Source organism: Jaculus jaculus, chromosome 16, assembly GCF_020740685.1.
Source record: "Jaculus jaculus isolate mJacJac1 chromosome 16, mJacJac1.mat.Y.cur, whole genome shotgun sequence".
Lineage (NCBI taxonomy): Eukaryota > Metazoa > Chordata > Mammalia > Rodentia > Dipodidae > Jaculus > Jaculus jaculus.
Window position 1 is genome coordinate 21,200,830 of NC_059117.1, and position 27,704 is coordinate 21,228,533.

The window sequence follows — 27,704 nt, forward strand, 5'->3', positions numbered from 1 at the left end:
AAACATGTTCCAATAACACTTTTTTAAAAACACTTTTTAACAAGTAAGTTTCCTTTTCATTGCATTTGGCATGTGGGCTAATAGTATGAAAATTAATCTACATTAAAAATAGACAAACACAGTCTTTATTGAAGATTTCATTTCCTTCTCTTGACAATGAATATATGAAAAATAGGATGCACTATTTTCTTCACCATTTTCTAGGTAATTCCATGAGAATGCTTTGACACCAAAACTAAAGACATTAAAGGAAAACAAATAACAAAACTACAGAATGACAATCATCACATGAATATGGATGTAAAATTTATTAATAAAATTTCAGCAAGTCTAACCTACCAACATATAAAAGGGATACTATCTCATGACTAAGAGGCTTACTCCAGGAATTAATAATTGGTTTAACATTTTAAAATCAATCTGTGACTCATCACACTAGCAAACTACAAGAAAAGTCATGTTATCTTTTCAATAGATACAGAAAAATATAATATTCATTCCTAATAAAATTTCTTGGAAAACCTGGAAAGATAGGTTTTGCAAGCAAGCACCTTTAACCATAGCCATATCTCCAGCCCAAAGAATTATATTTTGAATAAAGGACGTGACTTCAAAATTCATATACATAATATATACATATGAAACCTCAGAAACCTCCTAGAACCTAAAATTGTTCCCTTATCTGAAGCCTATAGATATAAATAAAATGTTAGGGGATGGAGAGATGGCTTACGGTTAAGCGCTTACCTGTGAAGCCTAAGGACCCTGGTTCCAGGGTCAATTCCCCAGGACCTACATTAGCCAGATGCACAAGGGGGCACATGCATCTGGAGTTCGTTTACAGTGGCTAGAGGCCCTGGCATGCCCATTCTCTCTCTCTGCCTCTTTCTTTGTCTGTCTGTCACTCTCAAATAAATAAAAGTGAACCAAAAAATTTTTTTAAAAATAAACAAAAATATTTTTTTTAAATGTTAGGATGGAATGCTTGTACAGAACCATGAGACCTAGGAGGTTTCTAGAGAGCTGCTGTTTTTTTTTTTTTCTCCCATAACAACAACCAAAGCAGCTTGGTGTACATTACAATCTCTCTCATTCAACTCTGTATCCCTTGGTCTACTTACAATGTAAGATGACCACCATGTTTATCTCATGGAGAAAATAAAGGCCACTAGAAAAGAACCTCTTCAACATTTTACCCTCCAACCCCCTTATATATAGATCTAGTGTCCAATTTTCTTGACAAGTCAGGGTCTGTTCTACATAAGAGCAACTCTCCAGCTTTTCTCTTATGTCTCCGTTAAGACTGACTCTCTTGTATTTGTAGCTTGCCACTTTCAAATGGCTTCCTTCCAAGATAATCAAAAGGGTTTGGATGTGCTGTCTCATAGTATAAAAAAATCAACACTACAAAGAACCTGGCAGCACACTTCTTAGACCCTGCAGAAGTTCATTGGGAGCCACTGTCTTACTGCTCTTGAAATCTGTGCACATGTCCTCACCGCTTCTAGAGTGCAATGAAAACTCCACCTTCTACAAGGCCGAGGAGACTATTTTGGTAGAAGTCACAGTGTCACTTCAGCTACAAAAACAGTCAGCCCTTGACTGATCTCTTGCTTGATCTCTATGGATCATTTTATCCTTTGAAAAACATGACCTCATTCTCTTTTTGTTTTTCCTCTTTTCCAATTTTTTCCCCTTTGACATTTTTTTTCTGCCTGAAATGATTTTCTTAAGATGTTGCAAACACTGTTATAGTTTCCAAGCATACAACTTAGGACAGTACAATAAACCTCTGTGTACTCACTTTGCTTAGTTTCAGCACTTAATAACTCAATCTTATTGTTTTTCTAGCACTCTAACCCTGTCCTACCTATCAGTTATTTTGGAAACAGCAAATACTGCATCATTTTACACATATATATCCAGTATGTATCTCTAACAGAGGTTATTTTCTTTAAAAAGCATATCCACAATTCTTTTATATCCCTTAATTATACTAATGAGCAGTGATCATATTTGTCATGGTTTGTTTGATTTAGGACTTATAAAATCCATATAACAAAATAACTGGTATATTGTTAATAATATATAATTTAGTTTCCTTCTATCTTTTTGTTTAATTCTGTAAGAAGATGGACATTGTTTCCTAAAGTTTCCCATAGTGTATTATTTTGCTAATTGCATCCTGTGTTTTTTTTTTTTTTTACAAGCTATCAACTGGATCTAAAATAGTGTTTATGTACCTTATGCACATCAAAAACCTTATTCACATTAAAAAAGTAGGGAACTTTACAACTCCTGGTATGTGGGGCTGGAGAAATGGCTCAGCAGTTAAAGGTGCTTGCTTGCAAAGCTTGAAGGACTAAGTTCAATTTTCCAGTACCCACATAAAGCCAGACAAACAAAGCAGTGCATGTGTCTGGAGTTTTGTTTGCAGTGGTAGGAGGCCCTAGAATGTACATTCATTCTTTCCCTCTTGTTCTCTATCTGCCTCCTTTCTCTCTCTTAATATTTTTTTTTTTAAAATTAGGACTGCACAGATGGCTCAGCTGTTAAGGTGCTTGCCTGCAAAGACTAACAACCTGGATTCCATTGCCTAGTTCTCATGTAAAGTGCATGTGTTTGGAGTTCATTTGCAGTGGCCAGAGGCTCTGGTCTCTCTCACTCTTAAATAAATAAATATTTAAAAAAATTAAAAACCTCCTGGTGCTTTAACTTTATGCTGAGTCTCTAAAGGAAGATCCTTTTTTTTTTTTTTTTTTTTTTTGTTTTTGTTTTATGAGGTAGGGTCTCACTCTAGCTCAGGCTGACCTGGAACTCACTATGTAGTCTCAGGGTAGCCTCGAACTCACAGTGAACCTCTGCCTCCAGAGTGCTGGGATTAAAGGCATGTGCCACCAAGCAAGATTCTTAAATACTTGAAAATGATTCTAAAATGCAAACATGTTGAAAACAACTGATGAAGGTAAAAATTTAACCAAATCTTAGGCTTTATAATTTCTGAAAAGACTATTACAGGCTTTTCTAATTAAATTAGTGGATATTAATAACCAAGATCTACTAATTCAGTAGCCCGCAAATTGAAGACATTCTAGCAGTCCTTCAGGATATATTAGAGACAACACCTTTATAAACAGAAACCTTTCATTTATTATTTTGGTTTTTCTGAGGTGTTGTTTGTACAAGAAGGTCATAATTTTTTTGAAAATACTTTCTATTTATTTGAGGGGGGACAAACAGAGAGAGGGAAAGAGGCACATAGAGAGAGAATTGTCATGCGAGGGCCTCTAACCACTGCAAATGAACTTCAGATGCATATGCCACCTTGTGCAACTGGTGGGTACTGGGGAACTGAACCTGGGTCCTAGGAATTTGCAGGCCAGTGTCTTAATTGCTAAGTCATCTCTCCAGCACTCATAAAACCTTTTTAAATCCTCCTTTATCAGTAAAACCAGCAAGTATTATTTGTAATGTCATATATTCTTGAGTGAAGGCATATTTGATGGACTTTACCACGTTGTGACTGCTATCCTTACTAATCTTCAAGAGGCACCCATTCCAGCTACTTCATGAGTGTTAAATTAATGCAAACCTGGAAACCTGTGATTTTTTTCTTTTCTTTTTGATTTTTTTGAGGTAGGGTCTTGCCCTAGCCCAGGCTCACCTGGAATTCACTATGCCATCTCAGAGTGGCCTCAAACTCCTACTTCTACCTCTGCTGGGATTAAAGGCATGCCCCACCATGCCCAGCTATGCCTCTGATATTTTTCTTTGGTGTTACTCTATTGTTTTTCTATTTTCCCTTCCACTTGTATCTATAGAGATTATTCTGTTTCCTTCTGTTTATTTTTGTATTTATTTGTCTTCTTTTTCATTCTCAACATGGAAATGTTGGTCACTGAGTTGAGTCCTTTCTTCCTTTCAATATAAGTATTTATAAAAAATTTTCCCATGTATTTAATGCTATCCCACAAATTTTGTTAACATGATATTTAAATTTTCGCTGAATTCAAAACACTTTTAAACTTTTCATTTGATTTTTTAACCTATGGCCTAGTTAGAAACACTTTTTCTTCATTTTAAACATTTGAAATTTTTTCTGGTTACAAAATTTTTTTGTACATTTCTTGCCTTAAACCTGAAATCAACCATTTCTTCACAAAATCCTGGCTTATCTTACCAGAAAAATCCTGTTTGCATACCACAGCATGAGCATTAAAACTGCTCAGTATTTATGGAAATGGTTGTTACTTCTAGGCCTTTTTAGGGGCCAGCGCTATGAAAGGTATACAAAGCAAATTCTGTTGGTTAAAGAAACAAAACATCCGTTCACTCTGATCTTACTCATCTTATATTTTCTTTCTCCCATGCTAGAAATCCTGACACACTATGATATCAACCTAATTACTCATATAACTTTAACCAACACCACCCACAGTAATTTAGCAATATTAAAAATATCATTATGATATTGTAGAATTCATGAAATTTGGGAGCAGTTCTTATCTTTTAAGTATATTCCAGTAGAATTAACAGAAATAAATCACTACATTTAAAAGTAGAGCAGATGAGTAAGTAGAAGGAAAAGAGCTCCTCTCTATAGGGTATGCCTTACACTTACTGTATATTATTTCACTGTTTGATCTTTCAGAATTTTTTTTTTCATGTTGCTTTTCTAACTATCTAAGTATGTATATGGCTTCAAATTTAATTCTCTGCACAAAGCAAATACAAAGAAGTCTGTCTTTTATTACTGCTTCTTCCAATGTACTCTACACCCCACCTCTAGTTATTGGTAAGCATGTTTCTAGATCTTCTGGATATTTTATCCTTTCTTTGAAAACCATATATTATGTATATTTACATCACCCATTTTCTTAGGCAAGCGACAGCAAACCCTTCAGAATGGTAAACTGTGCCTACAACAGTTTATGATATTCCTCATTCCCTCCACCTCTTCCTTCTATAGCTGACGGCAAGACATCCTATCACACAAATGTACTCTTTATTGATGAGCAGTTGGAATATCTCCATTTTTGTGCTACTCCAAATAATGATATCATAAATAGCCTTGTAAACATGTCTTCTCAGATTTTTGCCAGTGTATCTATGGAATAGATCCTTATAAGAACAGCTGAATGAAACAGAAAACTGTTTACATAACTTTGCTTGAAACTCATAAGCTCAGTTTTGGGTTTGTATGCTAATTAATAATAATATAGTCTCATCAGCTTGAAAATAGAGCACATTACCAATCTTTCTGATTACTTCTAATTTGATAGATAAGAAAGACCTCTCTGTATCTTTATTCTACATTTCTCTATTTATGAACGACACAGCATCTGTTCCAAATATTTAAAAAATACATAGATTTTTGGGGGTTAGGGTCATTGACCTCTTGGTTCATATTTTGGAAGCTTTTTATGGCTACCAACCTTTCTTTGACATCCGTAATATTTTTCTTCTGATTTGTTAGTTAAAAATTACTTAAGGGCATTTTTAATCCATGTAAATTTTCAGATGTAATCAAGTTTTTTTCTATTATTGTTTCTGGAAACTTAGTCAGAAAAGCTAATTAATTCTGTCTTTTTTTTCTCTAGCACTTGAATAGTATCATATTTACATTTAATTTTTAAAATGTATTTGGAATGTGCTATGAAAACAAGGTAACTGAGGATTTCTTTTCTGTAACTCTCTTTTTTTCTCACTATTCTTCGACACCACCTAGTTTATCTACTTTAATAACTATTGGATCTAATTTCTTTCATAAAATTTCCTAGAGGGTTTCCTAGAGGGTCTTGTTTTGTTTCTTTATGTCAATGAAAAATTTTTCATGTTTCTTGATGGATGGTGTGATAATATTTGTTCATGGTAATAAAAATCAAAATTATTCAGAGAACAGCTATCACTAGCATTGAAGTATTTTTACATGTCCAGGTTTACTACATTTTGTTTGTTTCTGTCACTGTGACAAAATACCTCAGATAATGAACGCCAAAGAGGAAAAGTTTACTTTGGCTCAGGGCTTCAGCTCACAATCATTTGTTTTTTATCTGTCTATCTATCTGTTACTATTGTTTGTTGTGGTGCACAGTGAATCATGACTCTAGTATCTGGTAAAGGAACAATGGCCACTGAAAAACAAGGAAGGGAGGGAAAGGACTGGAAAAGCAGAAGGGGGCTGGAGAGATGTTTTAGTGCTTAAGGTGCTTGCCTGCAAAGCCAAAGGACACAGGCTAGATTCCACAGTACCCATGTAAAGCCAGATACACAAGGTGGTGCATGCATCTGGAACTCATTTCTGGTGGCTAGAGGCTCTGGTGTGCCCATTCTCCCTCCTTCCTCTCTCTCTGCCTCTTTCTCAAATAAATAAATTAATTAAAATAAAATAAAAAGGGAAAGGGGGGAAGAGGAGGGAGAGTAGGAGGGTAAATAAAACCAGGGTTCTAATATTCCCTTCTAAGGCATGCCCCCAAGGACCTAACTTCCTCACATTAGTCTCCTCCTCTTAAATGTTTCACTACTTCAATGTCAAGGGTTGGGGAACCAAGTCTTTTTATTTAATTTTAATTTTTTTTAAACTTTTTAATTGAGTGCTTCTATAATTGTAGGTAATAAATCATTATAATTCCCTCCTCCCTCAATTAGTCTCTCTTTTATTTGATGTTATCCTTTTTTCCTCCTAACGAAGACCTTGTGTAAGTAGTGCCAGACATTGAGAGGTTGTGGATATCCAAGCCATTTTGTGTCTGGAATATTGTGTTGTAAGCAGTCCTATGCTTCCTTTGGCTCTTACATTCTTTCCGCCACCTCTTCCACAATGGCCCTTGAGCCTTGGAAGGTGTGATAGAGACATCTCAATGCTGAACACTCCTCTATCACTTCTTCTCAGCACTATGGTGACTTTTGAGTTATCTCGGTAGGGAACCAAGACAAAAGTAGCTGACACGGGGGACATTTCAGATCTAAGCTTTAGCACATGTGTATATAATGCTGTTTGAGATTTTGCTTTGTTTTGAGGTGCTGGAGACTCAGGAGAAAGCCAACTTCTTTCAGGAAGTTTCAGTCAGGGGCAGGAATCCAAAAAGAGAACCAGAAGGTGCCACCCCACTTTGGTAGGAATGGCACTTAGGTCTGACAGTTTCAGGGACAACAGATGCAGTGCCCCCTGCTGCTCCCACAGTCTAGCACACTACCCAGGAGGGCTGGCCTTTGAGGGTCAACCCTTGGAATCTGCAATCCAATGGGGTCTTCCCCTTACTTACCTGGTGAAAGAATACATTTTCCATCAAGGCTTATCCATGCTTATCTCTGCCCTGAGATCTCTGTCTAGACACAAGTAAGTCTGGCTGGGTAGGAGAAAGCAGTTTTTCTACTTTCCTCTGCTTTAGGCTTTGGGTGACTTCTCACTTTAATTATATGTATGATTTTACCTCTGATTTGAGTCTATCACATGTGTACTTCCTTTAAACTCTATATCTACATGTGGATATTTCTTCTAATTTCTGGATAAACTCTGTACGTGTAATTTCGATAAACTACAAGTAAACATGGGCGTAACTCTATTACCCACTTCTCAACTGAAATTCTTGGTTGTTGCTATGGTACTTTCTTTCTGCCATTTTACATTAAGCCATCAACATTTGCTCTCTTAACTTTCCTCAGTGGGGAAGCTCAAAGTGGACGCTGTGCCTTCCACACAAGTGCGTGTTTCTTCTAAATCTCCCTACATAAGCTCCTAGGTCCTATATTCCACGTGCTTGTGGCTCTGCTCCAGGCTCTTCCTAGACCTCCACTTCTCTTAAATGAACCTTGTGAACTCTGCCTTCCACATGAGTGTGTGTTTCCTATCTTTCATGTGTTTGTGACTCTGTTCCTGCCCTTTCTTACCCCAATGTTCCTTAACCCCACAATTTGTGATCTTCCCTAAATAAATTCAACAATTTATAATTTATCCTTGAGTCCACTTTTGTCAATTCTGTGTTTAAAAATAGCATAAGGACCCAAAAATGGGGTTGATAAATTTGTGAGATTCCTTCTGAACCCCAAAATCCAGCACCAGGGCTGGGGAACCCAGGGCATGTACAAGCTACGCAAGCACTCAACCACAGAGCTCCATCCACACTGGTGTTTGTTTTCTAAAGTTGTTTCAAGAGGATCTCATTTAGCACATAAGTTCTTACCATCCTTTTGAAAGGAAAAGCTTTGCAAGCAAGCACCTTTAATCACTGAGCTCTTCCCTAGTCCCAAGAAGAGTATTTTGATATTTATTGCTTGTTTTCTGTTTAGATTCCTTCCTAATGCACAAAGCGTTTAAATCTACCCTTTGAGGGACCCATTCTAACAGAATATCTGCAATGTTTAAATAATCCTGGAATTTAGCACAAAATACAGACAGACAAAAAATCTTTTCTAAAACCTAAAGGTACTAACAAACTTAGGTGTGTTGTTACAAAGAAAGGGAGTAAGTGCGAGCTAGCATTGAAGGAGGATAGAAGAAAAAAGATAGCTCTTTTTATTTTTATTTTTTTAAGGGAGTCTTAGCTCAGGATTGAGGCTCAAGGATAACCAGGAAGTGACAGCTCACTTGCTCTTGCACCAGAAACTCTGGGCAAAAATATCTGATGGAGACTGATCCAGTGTTCCCCACTGCCCACAGCCTACTGTCCTACCTGGGTTGGTTGACCCCACTGAGCTGACCCTCAGGTTTATCTTCTAAATTTACCAGCCAATCAGGTCTTCCCCTTACGTACCTGAATCTGATGTGATAAAGGATGAGGCCTTCCAGCCCTTTCCTCTCTTCTTTCTGGATACAACCCGGGGGTGGGGGGGGGGAGAGCGAGAGAGCACACGCATGCATGCACACACATATGCATGGGTGTCCTCTTTGTTCAGGCCACAGGGACACATGTGAGTCTGACCTCTACCACACCCAGCCTGGCTAGGTGGGCATGTGCAACACTGTGTATCCAGCTTTATGTGGTTACTGGGGATTTGAACCTGAGAAGCCAGTCTTTGCAAACAGGAGCATTTAATCATTGAGTCGTTTCTCTAGCCCCCAATCACAAGTTTTTATATGAATATGATAAATGTTTTTAAAGAATAATCAGAAATCAGTGAAAGACTTTAATCAGAAAACAATATCATGAAATGCCTTCCTGGCAAACAAAGTACCCAAACATTTACTTGATTGACTTTTTGCTGGGCTATATAAAACTTTTATTATTTTCTTTAAGAGACTATTCTCAAGCCTTTACAACAGTTATTTAAAACTTTTTATTTTTGTTTGAGAGAGAGAGGGGGCCAGACAAAGAGAGAATGGGTGCATCATGGTCTCCAACCACTGCTAACAAACTCCAGACACATGAATCACCTTGTGCATCTGGCTTACGCGGGTCCTGGGGAATTGAACCTGGGTCCTGGGACTTTGCAAGCAAGCATCTTAGCCACTAAGCCATCCCATCTCTCCAGCCCTACAACAGGTATTTCTTGTTTGGAACAAAGTTCAATGCTCAACAGGATGCACAGGACAGTATTTTGTTATTGTGAGATAGATTTTCACTCTGTAGCCCAAATCAGCATAGATCTTGGTGTAACTCAGGCTAGCTTCTCTTAAATGTTTGCATATAGATACATGTGTGTGTATATATGTGTGTGTGTGTGTGTGTGTGTTGGTGGTGGTGGCTTGATTCAGGTGTCCCCCATAAACTTAGGTGTTCTGAATGCCAGGTTCCCAGCTGATGGAGATTTGGGAATTAACACCTCCTGGAGGCAGTGTATTGTTGGGGATGGGCTTATGGGTATTATAGCCAGTGTCCCTTTGCCAGTGTTTGGCACACTCTCCTGTCGCTACTGTCTACCTGATGTTGGCTGGGAGGTGATGTGTACCCTCTGCTCATGCCATCGTTTTCCTCTGCCATCGTGGAGCTTCCCTTCAAGTCTGTAAGCCAAAACAAACCATTTGTTTTTCTCCACAAGCTGCTCTTGGTTGGGTGATTTCTGCCAGCAATGTGAACCTGACTGCAACAGAGTGGGATTGCTGCTAGACACCTGACTGTGTGGCTTTGACTTTTTGGAGCTGATTTTCAAAAGGAATGTGGATGAATTTGAAACGCTGGCCTAAGAGACACCTTGCAGTGCTGTAAGTACAGCTTAATGGATTATTCTAGTCAGAGTTGTAAGAGCAGAGTGCAGCAAGATGTATGGACTGTGAGGTTTGGCTTATGAGTGTGAAAAGGAGTGTCTGGACTGGGCTAGACGCAGTTTGTATGAGAGGCTGCTATTATGCCCATGTCCTGAGAACTTGTGCAGGGTTGCTTCGCATAGAAATGGACTGGTGTGAGTACAGGAGTAAGACACATACAACCTTTGAGCTTGGGCCAGCTGACCTGCACTGGGACAACAGGAAGAATGCCAACTCTTTAGAAGGGGCCTGAATGCTGAAGCATTCTTCAAAGTCTGCTTTATTTCTCCTGGATTAACAAACTGGCACCCTACCTGTTATTGTGGAGAATAAGAAATGCAGGAAAGAGAGGGTCATTGAGTTTGCAATGCGGTCTTGTGTTTTGGAAAAGGCAATGAGCAGTGGGAAGCAAGTTTGCTGGGTTTCTGCATGGAGACCCCATGGGGACATGAGGATGAACCATGGATTGCAGTGGAGACCCAGTGGAAATGCCGGGACCACGAGGAAATCTGCCAGCCCCAGATGAAGTTTTCCAGAACTGTGAGTAGCCTAGCTGGAGGGGCAGAATTGGAATTCTAGAGAGTTGTTGCTAGTTAGAATTATCGGACATAGAGATTTGTCACTGGCTAGAGTTTTTGGACTTGGAGATACAGAATTCGATGTTTGTCCTGTTTAAATCTTGTACAGGCTGAAAATTTCTTTGCTATGTCCAATGCCATCTTTGCAGTGTGAATGTGTATTCTGTGCCATTATGGGCTTGGGGGGAATTTTTGGTATTATGGCTCAATTAGAAGACCCTGGATTATGGTGATGTTTGAACATCACTGGGATTGATAACTATGGGGACTTTTAAAGTGGGACTGAATGCATTGTATTTTACATCATGTTTCAGTATCAGTTTATGGGGGCCAGTGGTAGAATGTGGTAGTTTGATTCAGGTGTCCCCCATAAACTTAGGTGTTCTGAATGTCAGGTTCCCAGCTCATGGAGATTTGAGAATTAACACTTCCTGGAGGCAGTGTATTGTTGGGGACAGGCTTATGGGTATTATATTCAATGTCCCCTTGCCATACATACATATGCATGTATATTTAGGTTTTACATAAATTTTTAAGAAATGCATCTATTGTAGTCAGCTCCTTGTTGCTGTAACAAACATCTAACCAGACACAGAATATGGGAGGAAGGGATTTATTTCAAATTTCCAGAGTCCAGGGAAATGCCATCAATGGTTGAAGAAGCTGGCTCCCTTTCATAGACCCAAACAGAGAAACACGCAGCAAGCAAACACCAGCTCCAGCAAGCCCAAAGGACCGGGGGTCAAACTGTGCTCTGCACACCTTGTAAGGCTGGACTCAGATATGCCCCAAACACACCTTAGAGCTAGACAAAAAGATGTGGCCTGAGTGAAACCCCATCCCCATGTAGCAGGGATCTGAATGTTAGGGACTTAAATAGGAAATTTAATAAAAAGTGCCTGAGTCTATGGGGCCATACAAAGTGTCACATTCAAAGTACCACAGCATCGTTCATATAAAATCATGCATGCATATATGGCAAGAAAGCAGAAGCCAAACTGTCTACGGGGTGAAGAGGAGTGCGGGGAGGGGAGTAGGAGGGAAGGAGGCACGTGTGTGACAGACCTAGAGTCCTCTCCCTGTCTCCTCCTTCCCGCCTGGCCACAGGGAGCTAGCAGGAACTCTGGAGCTCCCAGCACGGAGATTTCAAAGTGAGCTGCCTTCGCCCCCTCCCTCCCTGCATGCTCGCATTAGGTAGGAAACTTAGAAACCCTATGTACTTTCTGAACTTTAACTGAGGGGAAAACAACTTCCTCCTAGCAAGCACCAGTTAACTCTAAATAGAGAGGGATTTCAAAGTCTCACTTCCCAAGAGTTCAACAGGGGGTCCAGGATGACTGCAGGTTCCAGTCAAAATCCCCCCATACCCCATGCAGCGCTGAGCAAGATCTCCTCCCTTTTTTTCCCTTTCCCCCAAATAGCTGCATAAAAACCCTTTTCTTTCTACTAGGTTGTTGAGAGTCTCCTCTCCTTTGCTCCACAGTCCATCTCTCTTGCCTGGCATTAAATAAACACTTGGTCTCAGGCTCTCTCTCTCCTTCCCTCCCTCCCTTGTTCCCCTCCCCTTCTCCCTCTCCTGTTACACTAAAGGAAACTGTCAGTCTTAGTCTTCTATTGTAAATGCCAAATCTGAAAATATGCTCAAACTGTCTCATATACTTGTATGAAAATGTCCACATGAAACATTGTACTATGTACAATAAGTATATGTCAATATGAAAAGAAGAAAAAAGAACAATTTAACTTGCATACCACTGATAAACAGGAAATAGAAGCTGGCTAGGCAATACAAGGGAACAGGGCCCAGAAAGTGAAGTTTTTTCTCTTTTGGCTAAAAGCAGGAAATGTCCTTAAGTCTGTAAGGGGAGAATCCAATTTTTCCTCATTTCTTTTTCCCTAAAGAAGACCTCCGCAGCCTCTACCATGCTGAAGGGCAGAAATGCTAAAAGAGAGGTCCGTTCATTCCTCTTTCTTTCTCTCTTTTCCTCTCTTCTTCCCTCCCTCTCTCCCTTCCTGTCTTTCTCCCTCCCCCTCTCTCTCTCTCTTTCTTCTCTATCTCTTTTTCCCTAGAAATAAAATATAAGAATGAGGTAAAACTGCAAGCTACCTAGACATGTGGCACCTGACTGATGAGCTCCTTCCTCCATCCAATAAAGCCTTATTCAGAGCCCCTTGAGTTTTCAAACCAATCAGGTCTCTCCCTTACATACCTGGGTGTGATGACAAGACTCATCCTAATTGAATGTCTGACCCATAAAAATGGGTCTGCCACACGTGTCATCTGTCTTTTGGCTACATTCTCCTGGCTTTGGACTCTCTTGATTCCTGCTTTTGTAAGCTCCTCCCCCTTTTCAAGCCTGTATCCACTAAGAATTGGGTCCTTCACTATCTAATCACTAGCTCTCTTTGTAAAAGTGAAGGACTTATGCTTTCATGGTTTACTTCTCACATGTGCGTATGTGCTTCTTCTAAATCTTCTGGTCTGGGATCTCATGTTTTGCTGAGAGAAAGAGAGGGAGCGAGAGAGAGAGAGAGAGAGAGAGAGAGAGAGAGAGAGAGAAAGAGAGAGAGAGAGAGAGAGACAGACAGTCCTTTCCATAGGCTTCTCCTCTGGAGATTTCCATTCTCTCCATTTTCCTCTCTCCTTTCCAGCTGGGCAAGGAGAAGAATTGTCTTCTGGCTTGAATCTTCCTAGCAGTCACCTAGATACTGATTCTCGCTCCTATAAACTTCATAAATCATAATTCACCCTTCTCAGACTCCATTTTTATAATTCTTCCTTAGAATGGATAAAAACCTAAATGTTGGGGTTTATAGTCTTGGGCCCCTATGAGTCCCTAAATCTCACGTCAGTACCAACTACCAATAGTATTAGCTCTCTTAAAATTATGAACAATTTCCTTGAGCTAATTAAATGTTCTGAGACACTAACACTGAATTATGGATTTTCAACATTTAGAAAGATTTATCTGCTAGATTTTAAAGGCATATTTCAAATAATGTTTTAGGTACTTTTTCTTTTTTTTAATGAAAGGATACAGACACCCTCCCTCCTCTCACTTGGTTTGGGCAGTCAGTGTTCAGTGAAGCTACAGGAGGCCTTCGAGGAGGCAGTCAGGGCCATGAAGAAGACCCCTGACCTCTCGGGATGGCAGGGGTCAGACATCATAGATAATAAATGCTGAGTTATGAAGAAGAATGAAGCATATTTATTTCCTGGGAAAACCATCAAATTATAAGAGAAATTACAGTTTCATTTCCTAGAGTTCAAATGGTAATGCTCATTTTGTTTTTTCTGTTCAAAGTTAAAAAAATATTATACCAACCCAACTAGTTGTTGATGAAATATTATGTGGAAACCGCAATAGAAAAAGAACATACAAAAGGCTTAGAAATCATATTGGAAATAACTATGTCCCAGAGCTTTAATTAAAGTGGCAGACTTGCTATAGGAGCTATTTTGAATCTTCATGGTAACAAGTTTAGCCTATTACTTTTTTTTTTTTTTTTTTGGTTTTTCGAGGAGGAGTCTCACTCTAACCCAGGCTAACCTGGAATTCACTATGTGGTCTCAGGGTGTTATTTGAACTCACGGTGATCCTCCAACCTCTGCTTACCGATTAAAGGTGTGCACCACCACGCCCAGCTCTATTATTATTTTTTTAATAAAGCAAACTTTACTGTTTTTTCAACTCCTAAATTACACTTTCTAGTCAAACTTCTTTTGCTAAGCATGGACATGTATAACCAAAAAGAACATGTTCCTAAGTAGAAAAATTTCCCCTTGGATATATTCTGCCAAAATATTACTTACTTAGACAATCTGTTACATTGTCAGTAATCTTCAACTTAGCAGATGGCTACATTCCTTAATATTGCCTATCTATAACTTTAAGAAGCATTGCAGCACATTTCAGGGACTTTACGTACTATAAAAATGGAAGACACTTACAAATAACTTATTTTGGAGTTCTCCCACAGGAAGTTATTAAAGAAATAATGATATCAGAAGTTACAGACTACTCTGTCAGGAATGGGGATTCAAAAGAGGATCTGAGACCAGTGTATGGATTAATTAAGAATGGTTTTGGGGTTTCTGGAGAGATGGCTTAGTAATTAAGGCGTTTGCCTGCAAAGCCAAAGGATCCCAGTTCGACTCTCCAGGACCCACATAAACCAGATGCACAAGGTAGCACATGCATCCGGAATTCATTTACAGTGGCTGGAGGCACTGGCATGCCCAGGCTCTCTCTCTCTCTAAAAGTAAATAAATTAAAAAAATGTATTTTAAAAGAGAATGTTTTAAATTTTTATTGATAACTTCCATAGTTATAGATAGACAATAAACCATAAAAATTCTCTCTCCTCCCCTACTTTCCCCTTCCCAAATCCATTCTCCATCATATTCCCTCTCCCTCTCAGTCAGTCTCTTTTTTGTTTTAATTCATCTTTCCCTCCTATTGTGAGGGTCTTGTGTAGGGAGTGTCAGGCACTGTGAGGTCATGGACTATGGAGGAGATGATGGGGAGTGTGGCTCAGAGCAGTAGCTTGAGGGAGGGAGGAGGTCAGGAAGGCTGGCCGCGGGCGGGCGTACAATGCAGGCCTGTGACTGTTGACACACAAGGTAAATGAGAAGAGGGATCTGGCTTCAGGCCAAGGGAGAAGTGGTAGAAGCAGAGAGGAAGCGAGAGAGGGAGAGGGAGAGAGAGAAAGAGAGAATTAAAGAGGGATAAGGTGCATGGGTGAGCAGATACTATGAGGCTGAAGCAAAAAGGAAGGAGAGAAAATAAATGGACTTGTGTCAGCCGAAGAAGGAACAGGTGAGGAAGAGGAATGAGGCTCAGGGCTTTTACGTCCATGTCCTTGGACGTGTTGGGTTGGCCCAGGGGAGGGAGGCGTGTGGGGGTGTGGGCCCGTGCTCAGGGAGACAGGTGGCTGGGTCTTCCATGAGGCAGGCCCTTTGAAGGAAGGCCTCAGTTCCGGCCAATCAGGAGGGAGAGGGAACACTGGGACTGACATACTCTAAATGTGAAATATTAATAAGGATCTCTACCTAAAAACTTTTATGCTTCCTCACAGTAGCTTCTTTGACTACAGAAGCAAATTGGCCTCAGGAGGTAAGAACTGAAAAACATACACTGGATTTGGAAATTAAAAAGTAGGTTGCAGTTCACCTTAATGAGAGCAGCATCAACCACAGACTGGTAGCAAACAGTCACAGTACACCTAGCTGAGAAATCACCAGAATGAGAATGAAGGCAAGTGTGAACGACTCTCCAGGAAAGCTGAGTAAGATGATAAAGGGAGGCTTCTTATTAGGTGGAAACCACTTGAATATGAGTATGTTTACTTACAAGAAAAAAATCAGAAGATCCAAGTTAGAAAAAGATGAGGATAGGAAACAGATGCACAAAACAGGACTTGGCATGAGTAAATGGCCAGTCTTGACACAGAACATTCTTCTGTATGGAAGGAAGGTATACGGAAGACTGTCTTCTTTTTTCCATTTTCACTTATGTGTGTGTGTGGGGGGGGCAGGGTATGGTATATGCACATGTATGTAACCACACAGCACCCCATGGACTTGCTGGTGGTAGGGTATGTTTACTTGCGTTGGGTAGAGCTGAATGTTGGGGGTCATTATCTGTTGCAGGTAGGGTCTCTGATTGATCCCCAGCCTGATGCTTTTCCACATTCTGGCAATTTTCAGGCACCTGCTCTTCTATAGGACTGGGACTACAGATGTGCAGGGCGACTGCCAAGCGTACGTGGGTTCTGCAGATGGAAGCTCAGGGGTCTCAGGCTCCCCCACATCCTTGTACTTGCACAGGAAGAACACTCAGCTGGTGAGCTGTCTCTCCAGCCCCACAGAAGAGCTTCATTTAAAAAAATTTTATTGGCACATGTGTATGTGTGCGCAGGCAGCCTGGTTTCTTGCTGCTGTAAATGAATCCCCAACCAGCTTTGCATGGGTGGCTAGGGGATTGATCTGCAGGTCAGAAGGCTTTGAAGCAAGTGCCCTCAAACTGCAGAGTTGTCTGCCAAGCCTCCAGAAGGGTTTCATAATGACCAATTATCTGAGTCCCACGAGGTGGGCTCTAGAGGTGAACAGAATGAGGAAAAGATGACAGGTGAAGAGTGGAGAGGTCTACAATGGTAAGAGGGCAACAACCAAAGATGCTTAAATGACAGTAACATCAAACAGGCACATACGTGTACACACTGCATGTGCCCATGCACACTTGTGTTTGAGTATGTGTGGGCACATGCGCAGGCGCACATGTAGGCTAGAGGAAAACCTCAAGTGTTGTTCCTCAAATGTTGTTTCTTAGCTTTTTTTTTTTTTTGAGACATGGTCTCTCTGGGGCTGAGACCTCATTAAGCAGGCTAGCCTGGCTGATCAATAGGCCCCAGGGATCCTTGTCTCAACCTCACTGGTGTTGAATTATGAGCATGCCTAGCTTTCTCACAGGGATAGAGGAGAGGTGTGGTTTTATGGACCGAACCTGGGTTCTTTCCCATGCTTGCAAGGCAAGAATGTAACCAACAGAGCCATCCGCTCAGCTCCAATACACTGCTTTAAAGCATTTTTAAATTATATATTTAATGTGTGCATATGTATGCACGAGCATGCCACATTCTCTCGCTGCTACAAATGAATGCCAGTCCAGCTTTTCACAGTGGCTGGGGAGATGAACCCAGACCAGCAGGCTTTATAAATAAGCACCTTTAATGTCTTGGCCATCTCTCCAAGCCCTTAAAATATTCTTTGAATCACTGTTTAAAGAACTGCTCAAGAGGGCCCGGTAGAGACCAGACTGGCCCTGCTGTCTGAAGCTTGCACACAAGTGAACACAAGGTAAGAAGTAGAGGTTTTTCTGACACTTCACATCATGAAAGATGTCATCCCCAAGAGGCAGCAAGCACAAAAGGTGACTCTTACAGCTGCCCCACCTCTTTTCTTGAAGGAATATACATGACGTGATACAGGGAGGGGTAACAGCACCCTATATCAGGAAGATAAACACAAGAGCTCACTGAAAAATGGGTCAGCAAGAAGGGCACAGATGACATGCTAGAGATCCCGCGTTTTGCCTCCTGTGTGTATGTGCGTGTATGTGCGTGTGTGTGCGCGCACATGCGTCTTCTCTATGATGAAGATTTCTTTCTGGCCTGAGTCTTTCAGCTAGCCTCTTTCCTGGATCCTGTTTTCCTTAAATAAGCATTATAATTGATAATTTCTCCCTAAATTCATAATTTATCCTTTTCACTGTTTGTTTCCAATTCTTTGTTAAAATAGACAAGAGCCCAAAAGTTAGGGCTCACAAGTCTTTCCTGAACTCCCAAATCCTGCATCAATACTACACACATGCCAAAAAAAAAAAACAAACACCCTACCCCAAAAGAATAGAGGGGAAATTTATACTTGTTATTCACATTCACGCAGACTAGGAGTAATCCTGCTCACTGGAAAGCTTCACACTCTGAGATATTTGATAGGGTGTTAATGAGTCTTGCCTCAGTAGCAGAAATGAATTAGGTCTAGATTAAAGACTGCTACAATTTCTCTAGTAATCTTTCATATTTTATTTTATTAAACTTATTTTTGAGAGAGTGAAATGGGAGAAGGGAGGGAGAATGGGCAACTAGGGCCTCAGGCCACTGCAAACAGACTCCAGATGCATGTGTCACCATGTGCAGCTGGCTTATGTGGGTCCTGGAGAATCGAACCTGGGTCCTTTGGCTTTGCAGGCAAGTGTCTTAACTACTAAGCTATCTCTCCAGTCCTTGCTAATAATCTTAAAACAAGTCAGAAAAGCAACAAACTGCATCTAAGTAACAACAGACTCAGACGTGAGGGCACTCAGAGAAGACAAAGGCAACCACAGCAAGCAGGGCACCTCGCCATGTCTTCTCTCCAAGAAGAATGATGCCCACAGGAGGAGGAAAATACAGCCCAAGAGGAGAGAATTCAACTGACAACTGAAACGAGAACCGGCAGATGTAAGAATTGCTAAGCAAGGACATTTCTAATACAGTTCTCTAGCCCTGAACCCCACCCACTCTTATTACTCTGGGGAGGTATGCAGATGAAGTTTATTTCACATAACTGTTACACAATCTCTGCTCAACATGTGCAAAACTAATCAATAGTAAGCAATATTACAAAGTGTGAGTAAAGATAGAAGTTTTTTTAAAGCATGGTAAAGGATTTTTGAGGTAGATATTGTCATAACAAAAGGAGAAACATTAAAATATGAATTAAGGGGCTGGGGAGATGGCTTGGTAGTTAAGGTGTTTGCCTGCAAAGCAGAAGGACCCAGGTTTGATTCCCCCAGGACCTATATGTAAGCACAAAGAGGCGCACGTATCTGGAGTTTGTTTGCAGTGGCTGGAGGCCCTGGCGCGCCCATTCTCTTCCTACCGCCTCTCTCTCGCTCAAATAAATAAAGTAAAAATAAAAATTAAAAAAGTATTAATTAAATGTCTCAGCACACAAACAACCATGAAATAGACACTGCTACATTTCCCTTTCACTGTGATTGGAAGGAAAGAGAATCTGGTGTTCTAGACATTGTGGATAAACTAGAAAAGTGAATAAATGAAGTCTGGGGATGATGGGAATGTTTTACATGTAATTGTGATGAGAATGTAGGCACTTTCCAACAGTGAGGATTTTGTGCTTAAAACTGGTGAACTTTATTCCACCTAAATTATAGCTCAATAAAGCTTGTCAAGGCAGAAACAAAATGCAGGGAAATACACAATATTCTATTCATGATGAGTAGGGTCATTTGCACAAGTGAGTCAGTCCTAAATTAAACTCTGCTTAAGTTCTATCTGGCACCACAAATGAGTAAAGGCTGTACATTAATGGCTCCAGCATCAATATATATTTTATTAGAAATAAAAGAGGGAAACAGGGACTGGAGATTGCTCAGTGGTTAAAGGTGCTTGCTTGTAAACCCTAATGGCCAAGGTCTGATTCCCTAGTACCCATGTAGACAGATGCACAAAGTGGTACATGCCTCTGGAGTTCATTTACAGGCCCTGGCATGCTCATATTCTCACTCTTTCAAATAAATAAATGAAATATTTAAAACAAAGGGGAAACAAGCAAGTAGTGTAATTTATTCAACCTCGGCTTCTCAGAGACTAGATAATGTTTACCACACAGTAGATCATATTAGTGTTTGTGAATAAAAACTTAATGATACACAAATTCAAAGCCCCTTTAAAAAAAACTATGCGCATTCAGTAATTAAACACTTATGTTAGCTGATATGCACATTTCATTCTATATTCATGGCTATATATTGAGACTGTCTCCAGAAAAAAAAAAAAAACCTAAAACCAAACAAAAATAAAGCTTTGCGATGAGCTACACCTTGATGGATTAAGTCTACATTCTTAATGACAACAAAACAGCTACTATACAAAATAATGTAGTTCAGAATGAACTCTAATGTGTTAACAAAATTCTTCATTCAGTATAACCGCTTAAATCAGAGGTTTTCCTATTCTTAATTATGAAGAATTAACTTTTTTCTTCCAGAGAATTTTATTTTAAATACCAATTGTAAAAGTGATCCTATAGCTAAAACATTCCAGATTAAACATCTAAACGAAATAACAATTAGGATTTTAGTGGAGGATAAAAGCATTGATAGGGTAGTAAGGGGTAGGAAGAAGGAGAATCAATCAAAATAAAATATGTATTAAAATCCCATATAAAAATAATTACTTTATAAGCTAAAAAAGAAAGAAAAACAATGTTTTATAAACCAGCAGAACAAAACATTTGACATCAACTCAAAAGTAACTTAAAATATTTGATATGAAATTGCAAAATACATATGAAACTTACAGTTTGTGGCTGCATGAAATTGAGAAGAAAGTGCCTGAGTCACTGAATTCCAAAATGTGTATAAAATTTCAGGCTGTCCATCCTGTGAACCAAAAGGACAAAATAGAATGTATTTTTTAAGAATTTAACAGATAAAATACTGAAATTTTATTTAAATGAAATTTTTCTATAGCTAACAATAGAACTACTAACTAAATAAAAAGACACAGATGATTCAAATTATATCTCAATTTCAAGTACTCTGTCTTATTCCGCTACTTCTTAGCTGCATGATCTTTGGCATAAGGCTTCACCATCTTCACCTTATTTCCTCCTCTGGAAAATGGGGATGGCAACAGAATCAGTGCCACATAATTATTATGAGGGTTTAAAAAGTACCTGACATATAATACGTGCTCAGTAAATGGTGGCTATTATTTCCACCATCATCTGATGTAAGGACAATCTGTGTGATGCAATGATGGACAAGGCATGTTTAGACTAGGGTGACTAGCAGGACGTAATACACTACTATACAAGGGAACATGTGAAGCCATGGCATCATTTTCTTAAAAAAGAAAAATAACAGAAATCACTACTAACTCAGCTTATCAGAATATTTCCATTCAATCTACTTTACAAAGTAGATACTGAAAATAAAGGGCCAATTTATTTGCTTAAAAAAAAAAAGTTTTTGATATGGTTAGAATGATATTACCTTGTCTAAAATTTAGACAACTATATTGTGGTACGTCTACATGTCTATCATGATCAAAGTGCTAATATCATATTACTTTTGAAGTACAAAAATGTAATTTAATATGATTCAAAGTACCCATATAAAATATGTTCTAATATTCAAATATTACTTGTGCCACAAGATAAAATTCTAATTTTGAATGTTATAAAGTGAACAAAATGACCAATTTAAAAATACAGACTTTTTTGTTTAATCTTTCTGTTTTAATATTTTTTTCTTACATGTGTAGTGTGCTGTGGGTATGTGAGTATGTGTGGGATACACACATGTATGTGCCCATATGGTATCCCATACTGGGGCAGGGCGAGCTCGCTTGTGGTAGCTGAGTGAAACCCCAAGTGTCCCCCTTCATCACTCTTCCCCATTCTCAACTTGAGTCAGTCTCTGACTGACCTTGGAGCTACTGTTTTGCCAGAAGCTCCGGTATTCTTGTGTTTTTGCTCCCATGTGGGACTGAGTTGTTTATGTGGGTCCTGGGATTTGAACTCCAGTGGTCTCTCAGGCCTCCTTCAGCCCTGTGCTTGCATAGGAAGTGCTCTTACCCACTGGGTCATCTTTCTAGCCCTGACTGGTGATCTTTATACCTATGCGCACTTCCATTTTCATTATTATTTGCCTCTTTAATAATAATGGCTTTTCATAGCAACAAAAACAGCATGTTACTGGCACAAAAGCAGATAGGTAGATCACTGGAACAGCATAGAGGACCCAGATATAAGTCCAGGTAGCTATAGCCACCTGATATTTGACAAAAATGCCAAAAATACTCATTGGAGAAAAGACAGCCTCTTCAGCAAATGGTGCTGGGAAAACTAGATATGCATCTGTAGAAGGATGAAAATAGATTCTTCTCTCTCTCCATGCACAAGAGTTAAGTCCAAATGGACTAAAGACATTAACATCAGACCTAAAACTCTGAAACTGCTAGAGGAAAAAGTAGGGGAAGCACTTCAACATATTGGTCTTGGCAAAGACTTTCTGAATATAACCCCAAATGCTGAGGCAATAAAACCACAGATTAACCACTGGGACCTCATGAAATTACAAAGATTTTGTACTGCAAAGGACACTGTGAATAAGCAAAGAGGCAAACTACAGAATGGGAAAAAATCTTTGCCAGCTACATATCTGATAGAGGATTAACATCTAGGATATACAAAGAACTCAAAAAGTTAAATAATAAGAAATCAAACAAGCCAATTAAAAAATGGGCTATAGAGCTAAATAGAGAGTTCTCAAAAGACGAGATACGGATGGTGTCTAAGCATTTAAAAAAAAAGTTTTACATCCCTAGTCATCAGGGAAATGCAGATTAAAACTACATTGAGATTCCATCTAACTCCTGTCAGATTGGCTACCATCATGAAAACAAATGATCATAAATGCTGGTGGGGATATGGAAAAAGAGGAACCCTTCTACACTGTTGGTGGGAATGCAATCTGGTCCAGCCTTTGTGGAAAATATATCCCATTTCCTTAGAAGTACATGCTCAACCATGTTTATTGCTGCTCAATTCATAATAGCTGGGAAATGGAACCAGCCTAGATGTCCCTCAACTGATGAGTGGATAATGAAGATGTAGCACATTTATACAATGGAGTTCTACTCAGCAGTAAAGAAAAATGAAGTTATGAAATTTGCAGGAAAATGGACGGATCTGGAAAGGATTATACTAAGTGAGGTAACCCAGGCCCAGAAAGCCAAGCGCCGCATGCTCTCCCTCATATGTGGATCATAGCCACAGATGATCGGGCTTCTGTGTGAGAAGGAAAAATCTCAGTAGCAGAGGCCAGTAGGTTAAAAAGGAGATATAAAGGGAAGAGAAAGGAAGGGAGGAAGGTACTTAATAGGTTGGTATTGTATATATGTAAGTAGAAGAATAGATTAACAGGGGTGAAAAGGGCCAAAGTGAGGTCAGGGGAAGAGATTGAGCAAAGGAAAGGTGGAAGGAGGGCTAATCAAAATCTAAGAGGATGCAAATAAATCATATGGAATCCTCTGGCTTCAGACAATGGGACAATCAGGAGCCACAGATCATTGTTAGAAAATTTTCAGTGCTAGGGAAGGGATACCTCCAGTTAGTTGTTGGCCAGGGAGTCCCTGATGACCCCAAAACATTATAGGCCATTGCCGAGGCCCTTGGTTTCCCACCAGAAATAGATGGTAAGACCCTGTGGCTGAAGACTCTACATGGTTGGGCTGCAAGGCCACTGAGAAATCCTGCTGGAACTGAGCGGATAACCTCATCCATGTAGACCAGCTGACAGAAAGCTGAAAGAAGCCATTCTGTATGCAGTTAAATGGGAGAGAGAGATACCATCAGTGAAGATACTCAATAGTGGACACTGCAAGCCTTATAATTGGCCAGCCAGGCCAAATGAGCCAATGGGTGCAATAGTGTCACATCTGTCATGGTGGAAACCAAATGTCCTCCAATTGGACTAGAGGACCACTCCATGGGAGGAAATACATCCCTGATACTGAAAGCTTAAAACAGGGGTACTCATGAGCCCTAGGGGTATAACATCTGCTAACGTCTGGAAAAATGTTTATACTATGCTTATCAAACTGCCCAGTAAGCACTTCTCTTAATATTTATACCCTTATATTAACGCTACTCTCACTGTGGGTAGAGAATCTTCTCTTTTCTGATGGCAGTGACCTTGAGATGATTCAGAAGATAATCGTAGTGCTGGAAAGAAGTGACTGGAGTACTAAGTAACATCTTGATCACGACTTCCCAGGCTCAGGGAATAATGTGGAAGAGGTGGCGGAAAGAATGTAACAGCCAAAGGAAGTGTAGGACTCCTTGCAATGTTCTCCCTCCAGACATAAAATGGCCTGGATATCCATGACCTCATAGTGCTTGTCACTACCTACACAAGACCATTATAAGAGGAGGAAAAGATCATGACATCAAAATAAGAGAGAGACTGATTGAGATGGGGAGGGGATATGATGGAGAATGGAATTTCAAAGGGGAAAGTGGGGGGAGGGAGGGTATTACCATGAGATATTTTTTATAATCATGGAAAATGTTAATAAAAATTGATGGGAAAAAAAACAATAAACAATTGCAGGGGAGGGGCGATTTTCTCACCTGCAGAGCTGCCTGGGGGGTGGGGGGAATAATAATGGCTTTGAATTTATTCAGTTAAGAATTTTGTATCATAGGAAAAGTAAATCAAGTAATAATTTGTTTTTCTGCAATGATTAGGCAATCTATTCAGATTCCTAAGACTTCATGTATTGTGTAATCTGTTCTCTCATGTATCTTTTGGGAAGGAAGCAGAGTCTGTCTTTGTGGCTATGATTGGCCACAAATTGGAGATCCTCCCACCTCTGCCTCCCAAATCCTGGAATTACAGGAGTGTGCCACCACACTCAGCTTTTATGTATCTTCTTCCTATATGAATATCTTGTATTATCAAAATAAAGGAGAAAAACCACATGGTCATCTCAACTGCTGCCTAAAAAGAATTCAACAAAATTCAACATTTCCTCGTGATAAAAATATTGTACACAATTAGGACTAGACAGGCCATATATGAAAAAGACCACCACTACAAATGTCATATCCAATGGGGTAACTGTGAAAGTCTTCTAAGGCCACACTGAGTAGACCACCACCACAGACATCACAGCCAATGGTAACTGTGAAAGTCTTCTAAGGCCACACTGGGTAGACCACCACCACAGACATCACAGACAATGGTAACTGTGAAAGTCTTCTAAGGCCACACTGAGTAGACCACCACCACAGACATCACAGCCAATGGTAACTGTGAAAGTCTTCTAAGGTCACACTGAGTAGACCACCACCACAGACATCACAGCCAATGGTAACTGTGAAAGTCTTCTAAGGCCACAGTGAGTACTTCCATTACTTCTATCCATGCTACCGTAAGTGCTACCAGAGCAATCAGGAAAGGAAAAGATAAAAGGCATGACCATTGGAAAGCAAAAGTATTATGATCGAGCCGGGCGTGGTGGCGCACGCCTTTAATCCCAGCACTCGGGAGGCAGAGGTAGGAGGATTGCCTTAAGTTCGAGGCCACCCTGAGACTCCATAGTGAATTCCAGGTCAGCCTGGTCTAGAGTGAGACCCTACCTCAAAAAACAAAACAAAACAAAACAAAACAAAACAAAACAAAACAAAACAAAACAAAACAAAACAAAAAAGTATTATGATCAAATATAATATGAGCTAGTATATAAAAAATGCAACAAATTCCACAAAAAAATCCTGCAGAATAATTGAATTCAGTCAGTCTATAGGATACAAAACCAACACATAAAATCAGCTGCATTTTATCTCAGACTCCAAATTGAGTAGGGGAAGGTCTGTGAGGTCTCTGTATTCCATAACCCATTCTGCGTCTTGTTATTCTGGAGGTAATACTACCATTCTTGCTTTCATGTGAGAAATGCTTATAAATCCTTTCAAGTTTATTCTTTCTGTATTGTTTGCTTTTTGATGTGACCTTAAAACATAATATTCCAATATTATTTTAACACAGCTTTTGCCTTTTATTATGAAATCATAACCCAAACATGTTTAACTAATAGGCTGTACTTGCTTTCATCATTGCATTTTATGCTTCCTTTTTGTTTCCTTTGTTTTTTGCATTTGTTCTGGGCAATCTCTTTGTTTGCTTTTATCTTCCCTCATGGCTTGAGCGCTACAGAGTCTCATTTCAAGTCCATCAAAGGCTGTTTCTTCCAAGAGTCTTAATCTTGTATGATCTTATATTCCTCACTATTTAAAAGCAAAAATAAAGATATACCTACTAATGTATGTAATGTAATGTAAATTGCTAAAATAAATTCATTTAATTTTAAACCCTCATAAACTGATTAAGTAAATAAAAATCAACATAAAGATCTGAACATACTATAACATAATTATTTCCTAAAAAAGTACTAGATAGTAGGGAAAGCCTTTAGGTTAAACTCAAGAAACTACCATCTGTTTTTGTATTTCTATAAGGTGATAATACCAGCTAACAGCTCTGAAGGCAAGAGGGTTATGCTTATGAAAAAAGACAGAAATTGGCTCAGCAGCTTAGGGGTGATAGACACCAAGGTCATTATCTTCGTCTCGGGTAAGCGCACAAATTTTCCTTGGGCCTATAGGGAACAGGTCAGAAATGTCAAAAGGATGTGGCACTTTCTTATCTGTCCCTTTCAAGAAAATTCCAAAATTCCTGACCAGACGCTTGGTATCAGGAGTAAACTGGCTAAACTAGACACGTATTCACGGTACTCTTAATTCTGAAAGCCTGGTCTTCCTCATGTAGCCACTCCTCATAAAAATCCAGATCTGAGCCTCCAGATGGGCTTCACAAACCCCACTTGCCTCTCTGGGCAAGAGCTCCATGTTGCTTCCTTTGCGTAGGTTCTAGGCCTAAACCCCAGTTATCTTTTCCCTCCTAAAGTTTTAAACTATAACGAAATCTTTCTGAATCTTGTCCTCTGGTCCATGGCTTTCAATTTTACCATTTTTAAAATTAATTTTTGACATAATCAAATATATATAGGAGAATTTAAAATCGCTTAATATTTCAACAGAATTACTTTCAAATCATTTATCCTTTGATTTCTAGATATTTATAACCCAGAGTTGATCAACAGACCTTGCTGAAATATATTAGGTGTCACGTCTGTACAGGCATGACAGAACCAATGTTCACACATGCATCCTGTTCCGTTTGGTGAGTTACGAGCTATGAAGTGGGAAACCTGACATTCCCAGGCTCCTGGATGAGTAGACGTGCTTCATTACTAAACATTAGGGCTAATAATGGAATTTACTTTGGGCTTGATTTTAAAGAGTAAGTGGACAACACTCCAGACAGAAACCTGAAAAGCATATACAGATGATGCAGTAGACAGCTTCACGTTGCTGAGAAGCATTTCCAGACCAGGCACAGTTATGGAAGAAGGAATATTTATTGAAGGTTACAGATCCAGGGGAAATTCCACAATGGCAGGGCAGCTGGCCTGCTTTCACAGGTCCAAGCAGAGAGAGAAAAAGCCACAATCCCAAAACCTAAAAGCTACACCACATAGTGCATTTAAGAACTGCAGGCAAAGCTCAGGCACTTTGTGTGCCTTTAGACTGGAATTCCAACCCCACCCCCACACATACCTTAGGGCTGGACCCTGAGATTCACCCAGTGATGCCTCCTCCAGCCAGAAGGCTAGCAATCCAAGAAGCTTTAAGAAACTCCTGAATCTATTGGGGGGCATCTAGTCAAACTATCATAGATGGGGAAATATTTTCTATCCTATGAATTAACAGAGAACTCAGGGAGGCAATGAGAAGCACATCA

At 39.7% G+C, this 27,704-nt stretch overlaps 1 protein-coding gene across 3 annotated transcripts in view; it reads right to left on the bottom strand.

Moving 5' to 3' along the window:
- Cog5 (component of oligomeric golgi complex 5) overlaps positions 1-27,704 on the bottom strand; it is a 277,027-nt gene that overhangs the window by 73,143 nt on the left and 176,180 nt on the right. For all 3 annotated transcript variants that reach the window (XM_004652876.3, XM_045135739.1, XM_045135738.1), the window contains exon 11: positions 20,630-20,711. In XM_004652876.3, the coding sequence (XP_004652933.2) occupies positions 20,630-20,711 (82 nt within the window). The remainder of the gene's footprint in view (positions 1-20,629; positions 20,712-27,704) is intronic.